The 20000-nt window shown below is 36.7% G+C and overlaps 1 protein-coding gene across 1 annotated transcript in view; it reads left to right on the top strand.

The window, feature by feature from the left end:
* The window catches only part of LOC145268822 (Y+L amino acid transporter 2-like), a 167713-nt gene that overhangs the window by 127264 nt on the left and 20449 nt on the right, over positions 1 to 20000 (top strand). Inside the window, exons 6-9 of the mRNA XM_080124463.1 lie at positions 3778 to 3822; positions 9656 to 9779; positions 13151 to 13254; positions 19834 to 19930. Coding sequence (XP_079980589.1) covers positions 3778 to 3822; positions 9656 to 9779; positions 13151 to 13254; positions 19834 to 19930 — 370 coding nt within the window. The remainder of the gene's footprint in view (positions 1 to 3777; positions 3823 to 9655; positions 9780 to 13150; positions 13255 to 19833; positions 19931 to 20000) is intronic.

The raw sequence follows: 20000 nt of genomic DNA, 5'->3' as shown, positions 1-20000 counted from the left end.
AAAAATCTTGCTCGCGAATATTCGTCAAAATTTAATATCTAAAAATATTATTTTAAAAATATATTAATTGTCGCTGAAGTTAATGTTTTAAAGAATAATCAAATAAATATTGAATTGTCTTAAAAACGCACACAGAAAAAAACCCAAACGGTACATAAAAATCAATCTTGGTCGCAAAAATCCGAAACAGAAAGACACCCATTTATTTAAATATCTTTTATTTAAGTGCGTTTGTTTTGTTACTTACTTTAAAAAAAATGTTTTGTAAATATATATTTTTTCTTTTAAATCTTCAAAAGTTTTGTAAATATATTTAAAAAAAAAAATTGCTGGCGAATATTCGAGCATGTTTTCTATTTGACGTGTTTACAAACAACCGACGCCATGTGCTTGTGCCAATGTCAAGGTCGAATCACCGATGTTAGTTGAAATGTGCGCCGGTCACCACCAGGCAGCGGCGTCTGCTACAGGGTATCTATTCTTTACTTGATCCAGAATATCAAAGCCACGAAGCGCTCTCCAGACAGTGGCACTGACTTCTTTGAAATAAAAGCTGGTATACTACAGAGTGATACCTGGCTCCATTCTTATCTGTAATCTGTCTCGATTATGCACTGAAACACTCTGTTGATCAATATCGGAAATGTGGCCTAACGTTGTCTCTAGCAAAGAAGCAGACGATATCTAGCAAAAAGATTACTGATGTCAATTAAGCTGATGATCTTGCTTTGATAGATGATGAAAATGCTAATGCACAAAAGTTGCTACATATCCTGGAAGAGTCAGCTGTCATGATTGAACTGCATACAAACGCAACTAAAACAGAATATATGTCCTTCCACTAAACCAGCCCAATTGAAACACTAGACAGAACACCACTCAAATAAGTTGATAACTTTGAACATCTGGATATTTCGCATCCACCGAAAAAAATATCCACGTCAGAATAGTCAAGGCTTGGAGTGCACTTTATCGGTTGAAAGTTACATGGAAATCGGTCCTCTCAGTGCTCAAGAAAAACGTTTTTAGAGCCATAGGGGAGACAGTGCTGCTTTATGGTTATCTAGCATGGACTCCAAGTAAAAAACTTGAAAGTAAGTTAGATGGAACTTACACTAGAATGCTCCAGACAGTTGTTAAACTTAAACTGGAAAACACATCCAACCATTAACCGTCTGTATGGTCAGTTATCCAGGATCTCTTCAGTAGTAAAGGCACGAAACACACAATATGCCGGACATTGCTACAGAAGAAATCTTGAGGTCGTTAGTGATGTAGTACTGTGCGATCTTAAACACAGAACCGCTAAAGTCAAGATGTACACAAAATTATTGACAGAAGACACTGGCTTATAACTTGAAGACTTTCCTAAGGCCACGGAAGATAGAGACCTGTTGAGGGAAAGAGTCAATTTGGTCCGGGCAACCCGCCCGATACGATTTGGACATGATTCTTTGTTTTAATTTATTTAAAAATTCAAATCTTAATTTTTAAGTGTCCATTAAAAAAAATTCATGCCTCACATTCCACAACCAAATGAATACATTTATTCTGGCCTTCGGGCTAAGATCACAGTGTACTATCTGTTCTGATGCTATGCTTAAGTTAATTTGTCCCTAGTTAATGTAGGCAACCCTTCTATACTGAGGCAATTTTTATTGGGGAGGTGGTTTCCCTCACACTAACACTGACCTTGTGTCACATTTTGCTGTTGTGGAGAAGCAAACAAATAGCAATAAAATACGCGGGTTGTTATTAATGAAACCACAAATCATAGCAGCATAATTAAATCCTACTCCATGTTTTTATTCTTCCACAGAAATCATCAATTTGAAGAAAGAACTCTTTATTAATATGTTGGTGTTGCCTCCTCTTCTGCCAATTACGGAGGCGGGGGTGCATCCAGAAATCCAAATATTCGGCACCTTGACCTTTTAGTTTATTACTGATTTTTACTCGTCCGATTCATTCCAAGTCTTCCAACCGACTGCCTACTTCTTTCGCTCGCCTCCTATTCAAGCTATTCGACATCACATCCACTTCTGGCTACCAGATTGAAATGGCATTTATTTACATACTTGCAGACCTCAATGATCCTGACATCCCTTTTTTTATTATTTTAAGAGATCAAGGGGTTAATCCCTCCTGGAGCTAACACTTGATTCCATTACGATTTAAATTTATATCCGAGGGCTCTTGTATTGGAATCGGGACAAATATTGGAATCGTCCCATCACTAGTATATATATATATATATATATATATATATATATACAGGATGACCCAAAAAAAAAACAAAAGCTAAATGGAGGCCATCTAGAACATATGCTGTACCTATTTACTATGCCTCCCCATGGGACAGAGTTAGACACCAGGGTCGTTTTTTAACGTAGAGAAAAGGTACAAAAATAAAAATTGTCTCAGTCGTGAAGGATTTCTCCTCCACCGAAAGAGAACAAGAAATAGAAGTGCAGCATCTGAAAAAAAGATACTACACTTTGATCTTGACCAAAAGGCCAAGGACTGGTGCTGTAGAGCGGAGAAAAAAAGGCCAAAAACCCTAGTGTTTTGATGTAATGTTTTGAATATCATAAACTAGTTATGACCAAAGTTTCATTTCATTCGAACAAAACACTAAGAAACGGGGCCTAATCAAAGTTTGGACCCGTTTTTTTTTGGGGGGGGGGGTCACCCTGTAGACGCTGTTCCCTTCATGGCTGCTATTTGTATTTCGTTACAGTTTGATCTTCCAGCGATTGCTTCTAAGTATTTCTGAAGATTCTTTTTTTATTAAGCCAGCTGCTCCTATCACAACCGGTATAATGTTTATTTCTTTCAGAGATGAAATAAAGACCTTTTAAAATGAAATAAAGACCTTTTAAAATGAAATAAAGACCTTTTAAAATGAAATAAATACCTTTTTAAATGGGAAAATAGGTTTTATTCAACATAAAATGCAACCAGTAGAGATGCATGATAAACGGACGACAAACAGAATGAATGAACGAATGAACAAACGAACGCTCCAATTTCAAACGTTATTTTAAAAGCGATACGGTACATCATAACAGAGACCATGTCGTTTTTTAGATCATTTTTTAGGTCCTGATATTTTGTTATCTTTTCCCGTTCATATCTATTAAGGCCAAAATCATTTGGGATTGTGACATCGATAATGAGCGCAGTTCTTCTGGGCTTGTTCCATATTACAATACCTGGTTTGATGGCCTTGTCTTTTATGTATCTGCCCGCCTGTTTGTCTTTGTCAAAGAACACAGTCACTTTTCCGTTTGATGTTATTGATGGTAGTTCATGTTCCCAAATTTTCGTCGATCTGTCAAGCTGCATCTCTCCACAGATCTTCCAATGGAGGTATTTACATCCTGTGTATGTGTGACAATGACATGGAAAACTAAACCAACAGCTATATACTTACAATGTACCTATACTATTTAAGATCCACTGTTTAGAATCCGTTTCTTTGATAGCTCCACCAGTAGTAAATTGTATTTAAAGCGTTTTCATTTGTGTACATACTTGCAGACCTCAATGATTCTAATATCCTGTGTATGTGTGAATGCTGCCCTGGAAAACTGAATCATCAGCTATATGCTCACAATGTACCTACACTATTTAGGACCCAACTATTTATACCCGTTTTTTTTATTGCTCCACCAGTAGTAAATTATATTTAAAGCGTTTTCATTTGTTTTTCATGCTTATTTTATAGAGTGTTTAATTTAAACTGGTTCCTTTCACATTTTTTTTCTATTGCAGGAATTTTCTGAACTTTGTCACAGAAGAACTAAAAAATCCATTCAGGTAAATTACAGTCTTATGTTAGCTAGTGATGAGACGATTCCCATATTTTTACCAATTCCGATACAATTACTGATTCTGATTGCAATTCTTTTAAAATCTCTAAATATTTAGCTATAAGTTTTTTTTGTTTTGTTTTTTTTTAATTTTTGGATTACCACAAAAACTCATAAGTAAAAATATGGTCACACACTTTAGAAAACACTTATTTTGAATAAAATTTAAATGAGAAATTTGAAAACTTGAAAGCGTCAGAAATAATGATGAAATCATTTTTATTTACTTTTTTATTGTTGTTGTAAGTCCAATACTTCGCTTAAAATATCCTCATCAGGGTAGGTAGTTCGGCACGTGAATATTTTTTCTTTTCTTCATTTTGGTGTTAAGGAGGAGGTAATGCCTCGGAGTAGAAGAGAAGAGAAATATACATGTTGCTCTGTTGGTTCCATATGTGTTTTGCTCTAGTTTTGAGCGGGAAGTTTAAAGTAAAAGATGGTCACACGCTTTTAAAAGCAATTTGAAAACTTCATTGCAGTGATGGGACAGGAGTTAGAGCTTGGTTGATAGTGCAGGACCTATAAGGATTGGAGACATATTTTCAGACCCAGTCAAGGAGGGAGAGACAAGTGGTAGATGCACCAGCCCGGATGTGCTAACAATACTCCATAATAATGATAAAATTTCTTAATTAAATTTTATCATTTTATAATGGAAAATTAAATTTTAAACAAAACTCATTAGTATAGTGATCTGTACCCATCAGACACTCGCTGGCGATCCCTTGTATTGTGATGTGCATCGGCCAGACATAAGCTGGGATAACTAAATTTTAGTATTGTGTTTGGCCAACCTAAAACTCGCTGGTGGTGCATAACTTTTTTGTGTTATGATCTGCACCCACCAGATATTGTCTAGCGATAAATAGCTTACTGTATTGCGAACTACGCCGATTAAACACTGGATAGCGATAACTAACGCGTTAATATTGTGATCTGCACGCACCAAACACTGACTGGTGATGAGTAACTTATTAGTATTGTGATCTGCACCTACCAGACACTTGACAGCGATTAATAACTTATTAATGTAATTTGCACTCACCATACACTGGCTGGCCATACTTAACGTATTAGTATTGTGATTTGAATGGACCAATCACTGGTTGGTGATAACTCACTTATTATTGTGATCTACACCGACCAAACACTGACTGATGATAAGTAACTAATTGGTATTGTGGTCTGCGCCAACAGGAGACTGCCTGGCGATAACTTACTTATTAGTATTGTAGTCTGCATTGACCAGATACTGGCTGGCGATAACTAACTTATCCTTGAAAAATCATTTCTGATTAATCACAAAAATACCATGGAAAGCCACTTCTGGCTAATTGTAAGAAAAAATTGGTTTTCAACTATTTTATTTAATGTAACAAGGTTTTAAGATAAAAACATACCCTGGAAAAGTCGCTTATAATAGTAATAAAAATGTTTTGTTATTCACCTATCGTCTTTAGCATCGAAAAAAAAATGGACAGTTGTTTCCAATTCTGATACCTCAAAAGTTCTGATTTTTTTTCAATTCTTGATGCCAATTCTGATTAATCGCCCCCCCCCAAGTAACACTCACATTAGGCTGCTTGAAACTAGCTTCCTCTGAAGGAGGAAGTTCCATGGGAGTATGAAATTCATAAGCGGTCTCCAGTGACATGTATATCCCGTCAGGGGAGATGATGACGTTAGGTTTTTGCAGCTCTTGCAAGGAGGTATCAATGTCCTCCTACATACAGCACCTGGTCAGTACCAGATGGTCACCCCTTTCAACGTTACTTAACTACAGCTCAATGTTACTTTACTTTGGTGTTACAGCTCAACGTTACTTAACTTTGGCGATCTAATGTGAACCGGTACGTCAACAGGGATTATCTCAAACACTTATATTATCGTGCTTATATGGCTTGTATGATTTTTAAATGGTAGCCTAACTACCTGTGACAAATATGGAAACAGGTGACCACAGATCCGAAATGTGCATTTTAAATCAGGATACTGCCATACTTTTTTTTACATATTTCTACTTATATATAAAAGGCACTTTGACTGTGTATGTGTCTGAGTGCGTCTGGGTTCGTTCCCTAAAGACTCCGAAACGGCTGTGTCGATTGTTTTGAAATTTCACACAAATGCACTTTATGTGTCTGGAAGTGTGTGGACCCGACCTCATCTCAGCTGTGCTATTAAAAAAGTGCTCAGCCGAAGTAGCTCCAGTTCTCTCGAAACTCTACAACAAATGCCTTAATGAATCTTGCTTTCCGAGCTGTTGGAAAACTGCTTCTGTAGTACCAGTATTCAAGAATTCTGGCGAAAGAACTGACCCATTAAATTATCGCCCTATTAGCCTCCTCCCACTTTTTGCCAAAATATTTGAGACCTTAATTAACCATGCTCTAGTCCAGCACCTTACAGATGCTAAACTTCTGACCGACCGTCAATATGGATTTAGACAAGCCCGTTCCACGGCAGACATCCTCACTGTAATCTCTGAACGCATATACCATTCACTGGACAAAGCGGGAGAGGGAAGAGCGGTAGCTCTAGATATATCTAAGGCTTTTGACAGGGTATGGCATGAGGGTCTCCTCAGGAAGATTAGATCTTACGGTATCACTGGTAGAATACTTAACGTAATTAAATCCTTCTTAGATAAGAGAAAAATCCAGGTTGTCCTCGACGGTCGTACATCTAAACAATATGATATAAATGCGGGAGTGCCCCAAGGATCTATCCTGGGACCTCTGCTGTTTCTGATATTCATAAATGACCTCCCCGACAAGATTGCCTCTGAGATGGGGATATATGCTGATGACACCACACTCTATAGCAGGCACGACAGGAAAACAAACGAACATATATCTAAAGTAATGGCAGAAACACTAGAGGATGACCTCCAATCAGTAGTGGAATGGGGACAAAAATGGATGGTCACGTTCAATGCCACCAAGACAAAACTGGTTTCATTCAATAATTACAAGAAACCTTCTCTACCACCTATAGCAATGGCCAACGACTCTTTATCTGAGAGTACGTCTCTCAAGCTCCTTGGCCTAACGTTCACTGGAAACATGAGTTGGAACAGTTACATCGAGGGCATTGCCAGGGCCGCTGCAAGGAAGGTGGGCTCTCTCTACCGTGCTAGAAAACTTTTAACACCCGAAAGTATCCTGTACCTCTATAAGGCCACTATTCGCCCATGTATGGAGTATTGCTGTCATATTTGGGCCGGTGCATCGGCTACTAGTCTCTCGCTCCTTGACAGGGTTCAAAAGAGAGTCGCAAATCTGATAGGCCCTAAACTGGCATCAAAACTTCAGCCTCTGTCCCATCGTCGAAACGTTGCATCCCTCTGCCTGTTCTACAAGTATTATAATGGTGAATGCTCTGAAGAACTGCAAGCACTTGTGCCCCCACGACGTGAACACCCTCGACAGACCCGACAAACTGCAAAATCCCACTCCCACACTGTAGAGATCCCTAGATGTAAAAGATCCTTCTACTCCAGTAGTTTCTTCCCCAGAACTGCTAGACTTTGGAATTCCATTCCGGGTCACTGCTTCCCCAACTGTACTGACATGCATAAGTTCAAGTGCAACGTGAACCAACATCTCGCTGCCCTAATCCCTACATAGTACCCCAGTAGTTGTTTCCCCTGATAGTAGCCCCCTACACCAAAGTGGCAATGTGCCTTGTTTGGGGTGAAAATGTAATAAAAAAAAAAAAAAAGAAAAAAAAAAAGATAGATTTTGTAGCAGAAAGCCTCTGAATAAGTATCGAAAATCAGAAATCTAAAAAAATCCGATTGAGGAAGGAACAGTTCAATTTTGAACAAAGTTAAAACCTTATGCAGCCTAACATCACAAGTGCATTTGAGAAGAACAGTAACATTAATTTCGAACGCACCTCTGTCTTATCAAAGAGCTTACTGCTGATTTTATACGCTGGGCTCTTCAACTTGTGAAGTAATAAAGTTTCTCAAATGCACTTATGATGTTGTGGTAAAAATTGGATGGTTCCTTCTTTAATTGAATTTTTCGAGTGTCGATTTTTTATGCTTATCCTATCTAAGAGCATTCCCGGGCACATAAAGTGCATTTGTGTGAAATTTTTAAAAATCGGTCAAGCCGTTTCAGAATCCATAGAGAACAAACTCACACACACACACACGTATACACACATACACACGTACACACACAAACACACGTATACACAGACACACGTACACACACGTACACACACACACGTACACACACACACACGTACACACACACACATGCACACGTACAAATACACACGTACACACACACAAGTACACACACACACACACGAAGAGCTTTTCGCATATAAGTAGAGATTTCTTTTGTTTTGCATATTTTATTTACAAAATGTTGGAGGGAGATTTGATGGCCGCACCACCTAAATATGAAAGTTTACAACAAATAATACTCCCGTGTTACTGATATATTGCTTGGAATATATATTCCATAATTCATAATGACCATTTTTTCATAGTGATATAAAGAGAAAATAGGAGGAAATATTCACCTACAAAAATGAGTACTCTCCCTAAAAATCTGTAACACAAAAAATCTATAGTTGCTTCGCCTTCTCTTTGAATTTCTTTTATGAACAGAAAAGTATTTCATTTCTATTTTTCGTAGTGATATATAAAAAGAAGTAGGGGGAAATATCACCCCTACAGAAATATGTACTCATCATTAAAATGTATAATACAAAACAAACAAAAAAATATGTATAAATAGTTCTATTTTTCAGGGAATTTAATTTTTAAACAGAAACATACTCAATCCAGATCAACATTTTATTTTCGTAGTGATATAAAAGAGAAAGTAGGAGGAAATCTCGCCCCTACAGAAAGAATTACTCCCTCTAAATATCTGTAACACAAAATCTCATAGATGTTTCCCCTTTTCCGTGAATTTCTTTTCTGAACAGAAACATATTCAATCAATAATTGCATTCTATTTTTTTGTAGTGATATAAAAGAGAAAGTAGGAGAAAATCTCGGCTCTACAGAAAGAATTACTCCTTCTAAATATCTGTAACACAAAATCTTATAGATGCTTCCCCTTTTCTGTGAATTTCTTTTCTGAACAGAAACATATTCAATCAATAATTGCATTCTTTTTTGTTTTTGTAGTGATATAAAAGAGAAAGTAGGAGAAAATCTCGCCCCTACAGAAAGAAGTACTCCTTCTAAATATCTGTAACACAAAATCTTATAGATGCTTCCCCTTTTCTGTGAATTTCTTTTCTGAACAGAAACATATTCAATCAATAATTGCATTCTTTTTTGTTTTTGTAGTGATATAAAAGAGAAAGTAGGAGGAAATCTCGCCCCTACAGAAAGAAGTACTCCCTCTAAATATCTGTAACACAAAATCTCATAGATGTTTCCGCTTTTCCGTGAATTTCTTTTCTGGACAGAAACATATTCAATCAATAATTACATTCTTTTTTGTTTTTGTAGTGATATAAAAGAGAAAGTAGGAGAAAATCTCGCCCCTACAGAAAGAAGTACTCCCTCTAAATATCTGTAACACAAAATCTTATACATGTTTCCCCTTTTCTGTAAATTTCTTTTATAAACGGAAACATATTCAATCCAGATCAACATTCTATTTTCATAGTGATATAAAGAAAAAGTAGAAAATCTCGCCCCTACAGAAAGAAGTACTCCCTCTAAATATCTGTAACACAAGAAAAAAGTACAAATGACTATCGTTTCAATTTTTTCATATGAATTGTCTTTTTCTGACCAGAAACCTGCCCCTGGCTATTTACATTTCCCTGCCCCTGGTCACCATACTATACGTCTTGGCCAACGCTGCTTATTTCACGACGCTGTCGGAATTTGAAATGATGACTTCGAATGCAGTCGCTGTGGTAAGTGTGAATGATTAATTATATCAGTACTTCTGCATTTACCGACCTGCAGTTTCCACAAAGTTTCTTGGGTGTGCTTGGTTGCTGATGAGAATAACCGGAAGCGAACGATCGCAAAACGTTAAACTGCTACAAGAAAATTATAATGATAAACAGGAAAAACATGTGTAACCCCCACTCTTTCACCAGTCGGTTGAGGACGATCGTCGACCTCGGAACCCTTCCACTGCCGGTGATAATTCTTGGCCGTCTAAAGTTACTGGTATGGGCAAGTGACCGAATTATCGGTTGATCGTCTAGTTATATATCCTGGACCAATTCGTTGTGTACCCTCTTAACAATGAACGTCGTCGAAAGAGAGCCGTGGATTTTTTTGTGTAGTAAAAGAAAAAAACAGGATAAAACGATTCTGCACCAAATATATATTAACAAAAAAAAACAGTACAGTTCTTATAATTCTTTCAGAGTCCTGAAGGAAGCGATGTGTTGTTATGCTAAGAATATGGTCGAAGGCATCAGCTTGTAACCTTGTGGAGTGTCGGTCTCTGGGTATCTGAAGAAATGTGTCAAGTCAAGAGCCAACTCTGCTTTGACTGTGTTCCTCTCTGCGCATCTCTTCTCCAAGAAATACCTGCGCATTCTCTCTTTTGTCCATCTGACTGGTTGATATATATATATATATAAACAATTATATCGCCCTCTGAACATCACGCGGATATTATTTCTTTTTTTCTAGAAATTCAATTCTCAGTCCATAATCTAAATTATCATTTACAAAAATAACACAATGGCTCGCTTCAAAGATCTGATCGAACTCAAATAAACAGTTAGTAAATACAGTTTTTGTTAACCTTTAACACACAGAGTTCTCAGGTTTCTTAAATAAACAACTTGATACCAAGTGGTTTTGCTTTTCTTCCTAACGGGGGGGGGGGACATCAACCTACCCACACCCTTACTTTGTTACACATGGAAATACAATAAACAAAATTACCAACATGTATCTAACCCAACCCTAAACACTGACATTAACCCTAACCCTAACCCTAACTTGTGTAATTAAAATTAATTTTTTATTTCTTCTAATTTAAAAAAAAAAGAGTAGCCTTCATAGATTCATATTAGCTAGCGCGTTCATCAAAATTGAGAAACGCTTGTCCGACCTTTCTGTCAGCTGCTGACAAGCCTGAGCCAACTTTCTGGAATCCGTGGGTAGGTAAATGCAGAAGCACCATTACATCTATACGAATAAAAATGTAATTCATGTCTTATTTTCTTTACAAATTTCGCATTGTCTACCATCCGCCATCCCCTGTCCCATCACTGCATTCCATCACTTACAAATAGGCAAAAAAATTTTTTGTTTACTCCTTCCCACCTCAAACATGACATATTGCCACTTTGAACATAAGGAGCTATGTGAACAAGGGGGCTGTGGGGAGTTGAGCAGCGAGATATCTGTTCACATTACATTTAAACTTCAGAAAGTTACTACAGTTAGGGAAGCAGGTAACAGGGAAGGAATTCCAAAGTCTAACAGTCGGAGAGAAAAAAACTATTAGAGACTTTCCTACATCTACGGACTTCAACAGTGAAAGGGCTGGAATTTTGCTGCCTGTCAGGTTAATCAAGAGTATGGATGTCGAGGGGACACAAGTGCTATGAGTTCATCAGAGCACATTCTATTAAAATACTTGTAAAATAGGCACAGAGAGGCAACATTGTGGCGATGGGACAGAGGTTGGAGCTTAGCCGACAGTGCAGGAGATATTAGATTTGAGACTCATTTTTGGACCCTGTCTATGAGAGAGAAACCAGTGGTATATGCTGTGGCAACAACAATCCATACATACAGACGAATTGTGTCTTTGTATAGATATAGTACGCTCTCCGATGTGAGCAATTTTCTAGCATGGTAAAGGGAGCCCACTATCTTTGCAGCAGTCTAAGCGAAAAAACAATGAGCCTGAAGGCTTTCCTAAAATGAAGAGGTGTGATTTTGTTGCAGAACAGATTAGTTGGGAGTATGTGCCATGAGTTCATTATTGTACATTCTAATGAAATACTTGTAAATCAGGGATGCAACATTGCGGCGATGGGATAGATCCATAAAAATTAAACTTTACCTTAGTAATTTATAAAAGATGAATCTTTACTTTAGTAATTTATAAAAAATGAATCTTTACTTTAGTAATTTATAAAAAATAAAACTTCAAATAAATAAAATCCAGATCCCAATTTTTTGTTTTTTTTACACAAGTTTTTATGACTGCTATTTTCGGCACCACTTTAAAAAAAAGACTCTTGCAGCCACATGTCAATTTTATCTAGGTGGCGTTTCTCCTTCTTTCCACCAAACACCAGGCACATCCAGCCAGTTCTCGTCTGTGACTTCACACGTTTTTTTTTTTTTTACATAGGCATAACCACTTATCAAGGCCCAGAGACCACTCGAGGATAAGGGTTAAGAGTGTACAGTAGTCAATTGGACAATATAGTAATCGTTAGTAATGGAAATTTGTTGACTTAAGTGGAACGGCTCATCAAGAACTTGTTTACGTTGGACTTGAAGACAACCATATTGTAGTCAGCTGGAAAGCAGGAAAACGGAAGACAATTCCACAGGCATGCAGTTCTAAGAAAAAAGCTTTGTTCATGGAATCTATGTTTAGGTTTAGGCACAGATAAAGAGTGGAGGGAATTATTGATAGCGTTTTCAACTAGACGAGTGTTTCTTGTGAAAGTTTGGCGAGGGGGGGCCATAGATTGAAGCTCAGTCGAGCACTTGCCATGAAAATAATGATAAAGCAGAGACAAACTCGCAACATCTCTTCTGTGAGATAGAGGTTGCAGCGAAGAGAAAAGGACATTTCCTACGAGGCTACGAAGTCTATTTTGAACCCTATCAAGGCAGGACAAGTCCTTTCTAACAGTTCCTGCCCAGATTTGGCAACAGTACTCCTTCCTTGGACGTACCTAGCTATTATATAGATAGAGAATTGCATCAGCAGTGAGATATCTACTGGATCGATAAAAGGATCCCACCATTTTTCCAGCGGCCTTGGCTACAGATATGATGTACGTGTTCCATTTAAGATCAGGAGTAAAGGTCAACGTCTATTTCGTTCGTCACCCACTTTGTTTTTGTCCGAACACATGTTGCATTCTTTTCCCCTTTTTTCTTCTTATTTTCACGCACTCTTCCTAATTTGCATATGCAGTTTTTTGACTACTGCTGCTGCTAATATTTTTCCGCGCGCTCATAAGCACTCCGTCACGCCATGTTTGTGCATCAGTAAAACAAGAATATTGATTAATCAGTAAAAATCGATTTCATGTTTATTGTCTCAAAATCAAATATTCATTTGCAGACTTTTGGAAATAAAATTTTTGGTATAATGGCATGGATAATTCCCGTCTTTGTGGCGCTCTCGACTTTTGGCGGTGTCAACGGGATGCTCTTCACTTCTGGAAGGTAAGGAGTTTGTTGGGTGCTTCTTCAGAATAAGAACAAAAACCGAAATATTGAATTTCAATTAAAACTAATGTTATCTACATAATTATCGTGTAGAAGTTAGTAAGATATCCAAAAATTACAAAAAATGATAAAGTAGAAATTTAATTATCAATGAAAATAGTTTTCGAAATAAAATTGCAAGTTACACTTAAATAATAAACAGAATAGGTTTTTGATAGCAGGGGAGGTAATTGCTGTCTGTTTTGCTACATTTTTCTCAATAAATGATGGCGTCTCAATGGATAGTGAAATAATTAATTTTTAATGTTTTGTGTAATAATCGAAAAATAGAAATATAGAATTTACATTAAAACCTATGTTATCAGCTTAATTATCATGTAGAAGTTAGTAAGATATCCAAAAATTACAAAAAACGATTGAGAAGAAAAATTATCAATGAAAATAGTTTTAAAAAAAAATTGCAAGTTATATATTTAAATATAACTTGCAATTTTTTTTTTTTTTTTATCATATATGCTATTATAAAACTTGTTCGGTTCATTATTTAAAATGAACAGAACAAGTTTTATTATAGCAGGGGAGGTAACTGCAGTCTGTCTTGCTACATTTTCCTCAATAAATGATGGATTGCAAAATAATGAAAGGACATGCTTCTTTTTTTTAATAATAATCGAAAACGGAAATATTGGATTTCAATTAAAACCAAGGTTATTTACTTAATTCTCATGTCGAAATTAGTAGAACGTTCAAAATTTACGAAAAATGATAAAGTAGAAATTTAATTATTAATGTAATAGTTTTCAAAAAAAAAAAATTGCAAGTTATACTTAAATAATAAGCAGAATAAACAGGGGAGATAACTTGTTACATTTCACGTAAAAGTTACAGTCGTCAATCGATTATTTGGTACTTGTACAGTTTAGTCAAGACATTAAAAAATAAAAATATCGAAAAAGTTTAAACTGTATGTATCCGTTATAGAACGAAGTTCTCTGAAAAAAAATTTCACTTAATTTCATTAAGTAGTTTTTTTTTTTTACAGCGAAAAAACAATTTGTTATGATACTGAGCAAAATGTTCGATTTTTAGGAAGAAAAGCGAGTATTAGAGATGGGGGGGTGTCAACGCTTTAACTAGAGTTATCTCCCTTTGTCATTTCTAAAATTCAAACAAATTTTTTTTTTATTTAATCCAAGATGGCCGCTCTCATAAAAACGTGTTTTTCCGCTGTAAAAAAAAACTAATTGATGAAATTAAGTGAAATTTTTTTTCAGAGAACTTCGTTCTATAACGGATACATACAATTTAAACTTTTTGCAGTATTTTCAATTTTTAATGTCTTGACTAAACTGTACAAGTACCGATTATTTTGTGTATTATTTTTGTAATCTATTATAATAAAGCCATATTCCTGTCTGTTAGTTCACAATTTGGTTAATCTATCTATAAAAGTGTGTGTGTGTGTGTGTGTGTGTGTGTGTGTGTGTGTGTGTGTGTGTGTGTGTGTGTGTGTGTGTGTGTGTGTGTGTGTACATTTCCCTACACAATAACTCTGTCAATTTTTAGTCTACACACTCGAAATTTGATATATAGAGTATGGGAGATTTGGGAAAATCTTTGTAATCCGTTTTCGGCCAGAAATTTGGCTGTTAAGGAGTTAAAGTTCAACCTTTGAAAACTCTACCAAATTCCTCTGCCAATTTTGGGTATAAACAATTGAAATTTTAGATATAGGTTCCTTGGACATGGATCTAACTTAATAACTTGATTTGAGCCCCAAACAATAAATGTTAAGAGGTAATAATAGGGATCAGTATCATTTTGAAGCTCGACCCTTCAGACGACAAATACCGAAAAATTGGCTAAAAACATTACTTCCTTCACCCTCAACCGGGCACTTTTTACAGAGAGGGGTCGCTTTTTTCGTCGATATTTTCGAAAGTCATCCCCTCTTTTCGATTGTCTAGCCTTAATTTAAACCTACATCACTTCCGGTTTGGTGATGGTCGTAACAGCAAAGACGTCACTTTTTTTTCACGTTCTTTTCCTCCTTCGCAGTATGGGTTTGAACCTGCCTTCCTACTACCACTTTTTTTTTTTTTAGCTCAACACGCACCTCCAAACACCCGGGCAACGCCGGGCACCCATGCTAGTATATCTATAAAAGTGAAATTGTCTATCTGTCTTTGTGTCTGCGTGTGTACATTTCCCTACCAAACTACTCTGTCAATTTTCAGTCTATAGACTCGAGATTTGACATAAAGGATTATTGAGATTTGGCAAAATCTTTTTAATAGGTTTTTGGCCAGAAATTCGGCTGTCAAGGGGTCAAAGTTCAATGATTTGACCTTTGAAAACTCTACCAAACTCCTCCGCCAATTTGGGGGTCCAAACACTTGAAATTTTAGATGTAGGTTACTTGGACATGGATCAAACTTTTTAATTTGATTTTAGACCAAAACAATGAATGTTAAGGAGTCAAAATTGGGTTCAAAGTTTTTGATTTAATTTGCTACGAATTGCGACATTAAAAATAGATAACATTGCTTTTAGTTGAAATTGACATAAAAAATTCAAGCAGATAACATTGTTTTTTTGTTTTTTATGGGGGTTCAATTTTGTTGTTGTTGGAATTTTTTTTGTACCAATAATGGTGCATCCCCCCTGTTTACATTTATTATTTTTTATCTGGTTCTTATATATGATTTTTTTCTATTTTGTATCTATTATGATTTTTAGTTTTGTATATTTTGGATTTGTACGAAACTCCCTTTAATTTGGAGAAAAGAGAAATGCTAGCTCTGTGATGACGTCACGAGCCCAACTCGAGATTCTTTCTCTTTTGAAATTTGGCGGGCGTGGAGATTGGACGTTTTTGTTCATTGCCTGGCGCTGAAGATGGAATTTTGACGAGCATCTTTCTAAGAAGAAAACCCCGGCAAGAATACCCGGGTTGTGAAAATTAACTACGTGACTACGGTTTTGCACGTATTTTAGAAGGAGTGAAATTATTTTAAAGAAAATACCTTTTTACGTGACAAGGAATTTTGGAATCTCCTATCCGGACAAGCGATGCGGTCTTGCTCCTGAAATCCATCTGTATGTGTCTACGGTTTGCACGCAAACATGGAGGGAGAGAAAGTTCTAAACGGACTTTAAACAAAAAAAAATAAAAAGGCACATGCCTGACTGGCTTTCAATTTGTGAGTACGCTCCTAAAATTAATTTCATATGCGAGTGTGATTAGGAGATACTATTTTGTATATTATTATTGTATTCGTTAATGGATACACACAACTTCTTTTTCATTACATGTTATTTTTTTTTTTTTCATTACATGTTACCTTAGCGTTTCATAAGTTTAATGCCCGCAAAGGGAAAAATTTGCAACTTATTATTGTAAATAAAATATCTTCTTCATTTGAAAGCAAGACATTTATATTTTATTCTCTACCCCCCCCCCTCTCTCTTTTGTTTCATGATGTTTGTTTTTGTTTTTTTTGTTGTTTTTTTTTCAGGTTAGTTACTTTAGCGTCAAATTTATCTGGAAGCAAGATAGATTCCGACATTGTTTTCAATCTTGGTTCTTATTCTGAAGACGGGGTGGGGGTTTTCTTTTTGTTTTGTTTTTAAATTTTTTAAACTTTATTTAACACCATTCTATCATTATTACTAAAATTAACTTTTAAACAAGAAAAAAAAAAAAAAGAAATTAGCGAGTTTAAGTTTTTCAAATATCCTCATCTATCATCATGGCGTTCTAAAATCTCGATTTGGAGTTATCTCCCTTGTTCCTGTTACAAATCGTCGCTTGTACTTTGGCCATAAAAATTGATTTTTTTGTTTAAAAATTAAATGGGGCTTCTCCGATAGCAGAACGAAAATGGAAAATAGAAATATTGAATCTCAATTAAAACCAATGGTATTTACTTGATTGTCATGTCGAAATTAGTAACATATCCAAAAATTTCGAAAAATGATAAAGTAGAAATTTATTAATGTAATAGTTTTCAAAGAACTTGCAAGCTTTTTCTTTTTTTTTACTTGGGAGTCACCACTTATCAAGGCCTGAAGGCTACTCAAGGTTAATAATTGTAAGGTGGTAGTGTAGTAACCATTAATCATTTTAAGGGTTCAAAACTGGTTTCGAAACGTTGTAGATGATGCTCTTTTCTCTTCCCTGTGCCATTTTTCCCACAGAAGAGATGTCACAAGCCTGTTTCTACTCTATCGTTATTTTCATGGCAAGTGCCCACCTGAACTCAGTCTCCCAGTGGCCACCTGATTTCACCAGGGGATTACCAAACTCCCCAGCACATTCAGGTACACTTTGGTGTTGACTTTCAAGCCGACTTTGAAGATGTGAGGTGGCATGATGTGATCCTCACATGAAACCACACCAAAGATAATAACCATGGCTGCAAACTTTGTTTTCATCACCCTGGGCACGTCCCTCGTATTCATGGTAATCCAGCGATGCATTTTGAGAGTGCTGGCAATGGTCCTGTTGTCATAACTTGGATCGGTAGAGAGCATGAGTTGTACAGCGGCACATCTCCGATATCGCTCGTTGAATATTGTGTCACTTTCAGATATGATAGAAGGCTCCTATTGCTCTTGGCATTTGTACACAACTCGCCAACTAGTAGATGGTCTGCAACAAAAAAAGAAAACCGGTTTTCATGAAACGGAAATGGAATCGTGTCATCTTTTCTAATATGACAATTTTATCGTTTCACTCTGTACATTTGTTTGTTTCTTTTTTGTTTTTTCCTGACTCTTTGATCTCTACCCTGTTGTCCACTGGGACGCTAAAAATCTACAATTTGGCAGTTTTTTTCCTTCTTGTTAACTATAATGACTTCTTGCTTGGATGAGTTTATCTGTGCATCCATGTTCCGTAGAATTTTGCAGTTTTTGTTTTCCAGCACCGGTTCTCATTAGATCACCGAAGTTAAGCAACGTTGAGCCTGGTTAGTATCAGATGAGTTATCATTTGGGACTTCCAGGTGCTGTATGTGCTCTCCGCTTATCTCGGCATTGTTTCCAGTCGTCCTAAACTTTCACTTGCCAATGGTATTTAACAATGCTGACTCAGGCAAGGTGTGGTTGGAGATTGTGCAACTCTTGCCACAAAAATTCTATGTGCAGGCACCCTTACAGTGGGTATCCATAGTCTGTCAAGACTGAAAGTAGTTACTGTCTCCAGTTTTTGTCTATACCATTTGTCTGCACATTCAAAATGCAGTTGTTTGCATCATTCCCAGTGTACTGCTTTTCCCACCCAGTGGTGTAATTTTTTTGCTCACTAGGAATTCTCAGATAGGTCATTATCAGATACTACTCACTGAAAATAATTGATGGTGTTCCCTGAAGTCTGAGTGACAACAGGTTTCCCCAGATTTCCAGTACTCTTTTGTACTCTATGCAAATGACTTTGCATTATCACAGCAGCTGCTTACCATTGATTTTTCACTGGCAATGATCATTGATATCCACTGGAATTTATATGGTGATAAACTTCGTCAAGGTCCAAGTACTATTGGTACTCATTCGGTTATGGTCTGGTTAGTGTTTATCCTACTCTGTCTGTGACCTGCCCTTCGTAGGTTAGCAAGATGTCTTTGTGTGGCAGGACCCGTCAATTAATTTGGTTGGTCTTAATTTCGCGATCGGGTTGATATGTCACCGCTTCGCTGATCTGTCAGCTAGAAGGAAAACAATTTCATGCACACAGAAGAAAAAAACAACTCAGTGCTCCATTCTACTGATCAAATTCAAGATAAGATATACAAATATATTGTCCGTAGTTCAATATTGCTTTTGAAAGACTCCGCTGGGTCAAAATATATTAATTTCTCTCAATATCGTGGTAGAATAATTCGGGAAGAGAGGGGTGTGGCGACTCTTCAACTGCGCTCAACTCTGCTCCAAACTTCAGCTCAACTGCCGGTTCCGACTCTGGGGCTCATTTATATACCCAGGGAAGGGGGGTAGGGGAGACCGGGGCCATTTCCTGGACCAATTGTATCCAGTTACGTCACCCTCTCTCTTCCTTGTGTGCACCTGTGGATTTACAAGCATTCTCATGCCCCGAAAGGTCATTGCTGTGACCTCTGGGTCACGGGCACTGTACTCAAACTATAAACATCCTTAGTCTCAAACCCTGAGTCATTTCATTTTGAGAGTACAATTTGCAAAAAAAAAAAAAAAATGATATTCTCAACGATTTTCATAAAAATGAAATTCACAATCCAATCTTTCTCTCGGCATCACCCGGACACATCAACGATAATTATTAAAGAATAAAAAGAAATTATATCTGCCCGGCTTCTCCAGCATTTCGGGAGTTTTAACCACCCCCCCACCTCTCCCCCGCGGGGAGCCCAATCGTCCCCTGGGACAGTCACGTCACAGTCCTTCCATCTTCTTTGACCCTTCATGACTATTTTGCATGGTATCAGCCAAGGTTATTTTGTTGTGATTATTTAGCCCCTTCAACCTATGAAAAGGTTATTTTTTTATAAAATATCGAAAGGAACCTTAATCTTGATTTATTTTATTTTATTTTTTTAGATTGTTCTACGTTGGAGGTCGAGAGGGTCACCTACCAGAAATTTTGGCGATGATCCATGTCCAGAAGTGCACGCCACTGCCAGCCATTTTGTTTACGGTAAGTTTTTAGCTTTATATATATATATATATATATATTATTCAGTAATGTGATTGATAATTTAAAATTC

Source organism: Euprymna scolopes, chromosome 44, assembly GCF_053919585.1.
Source record: "Euprymna scolopes isolate OS-2025 chromosome 44, ASM5391958v1, whole genome shotgun sequence".
In the NCBI taxonomy this organism is placed as follows: domain Eukaryota; kingdom Metazoa; phylum Mollusca; class Cephalopoda; order Sepiida; family Sepiolidae; genus Euprymna; species Euprymna scolopes.
This window is presented reverse-complemented; position numbering and strand designations above follow the sequence as displayed.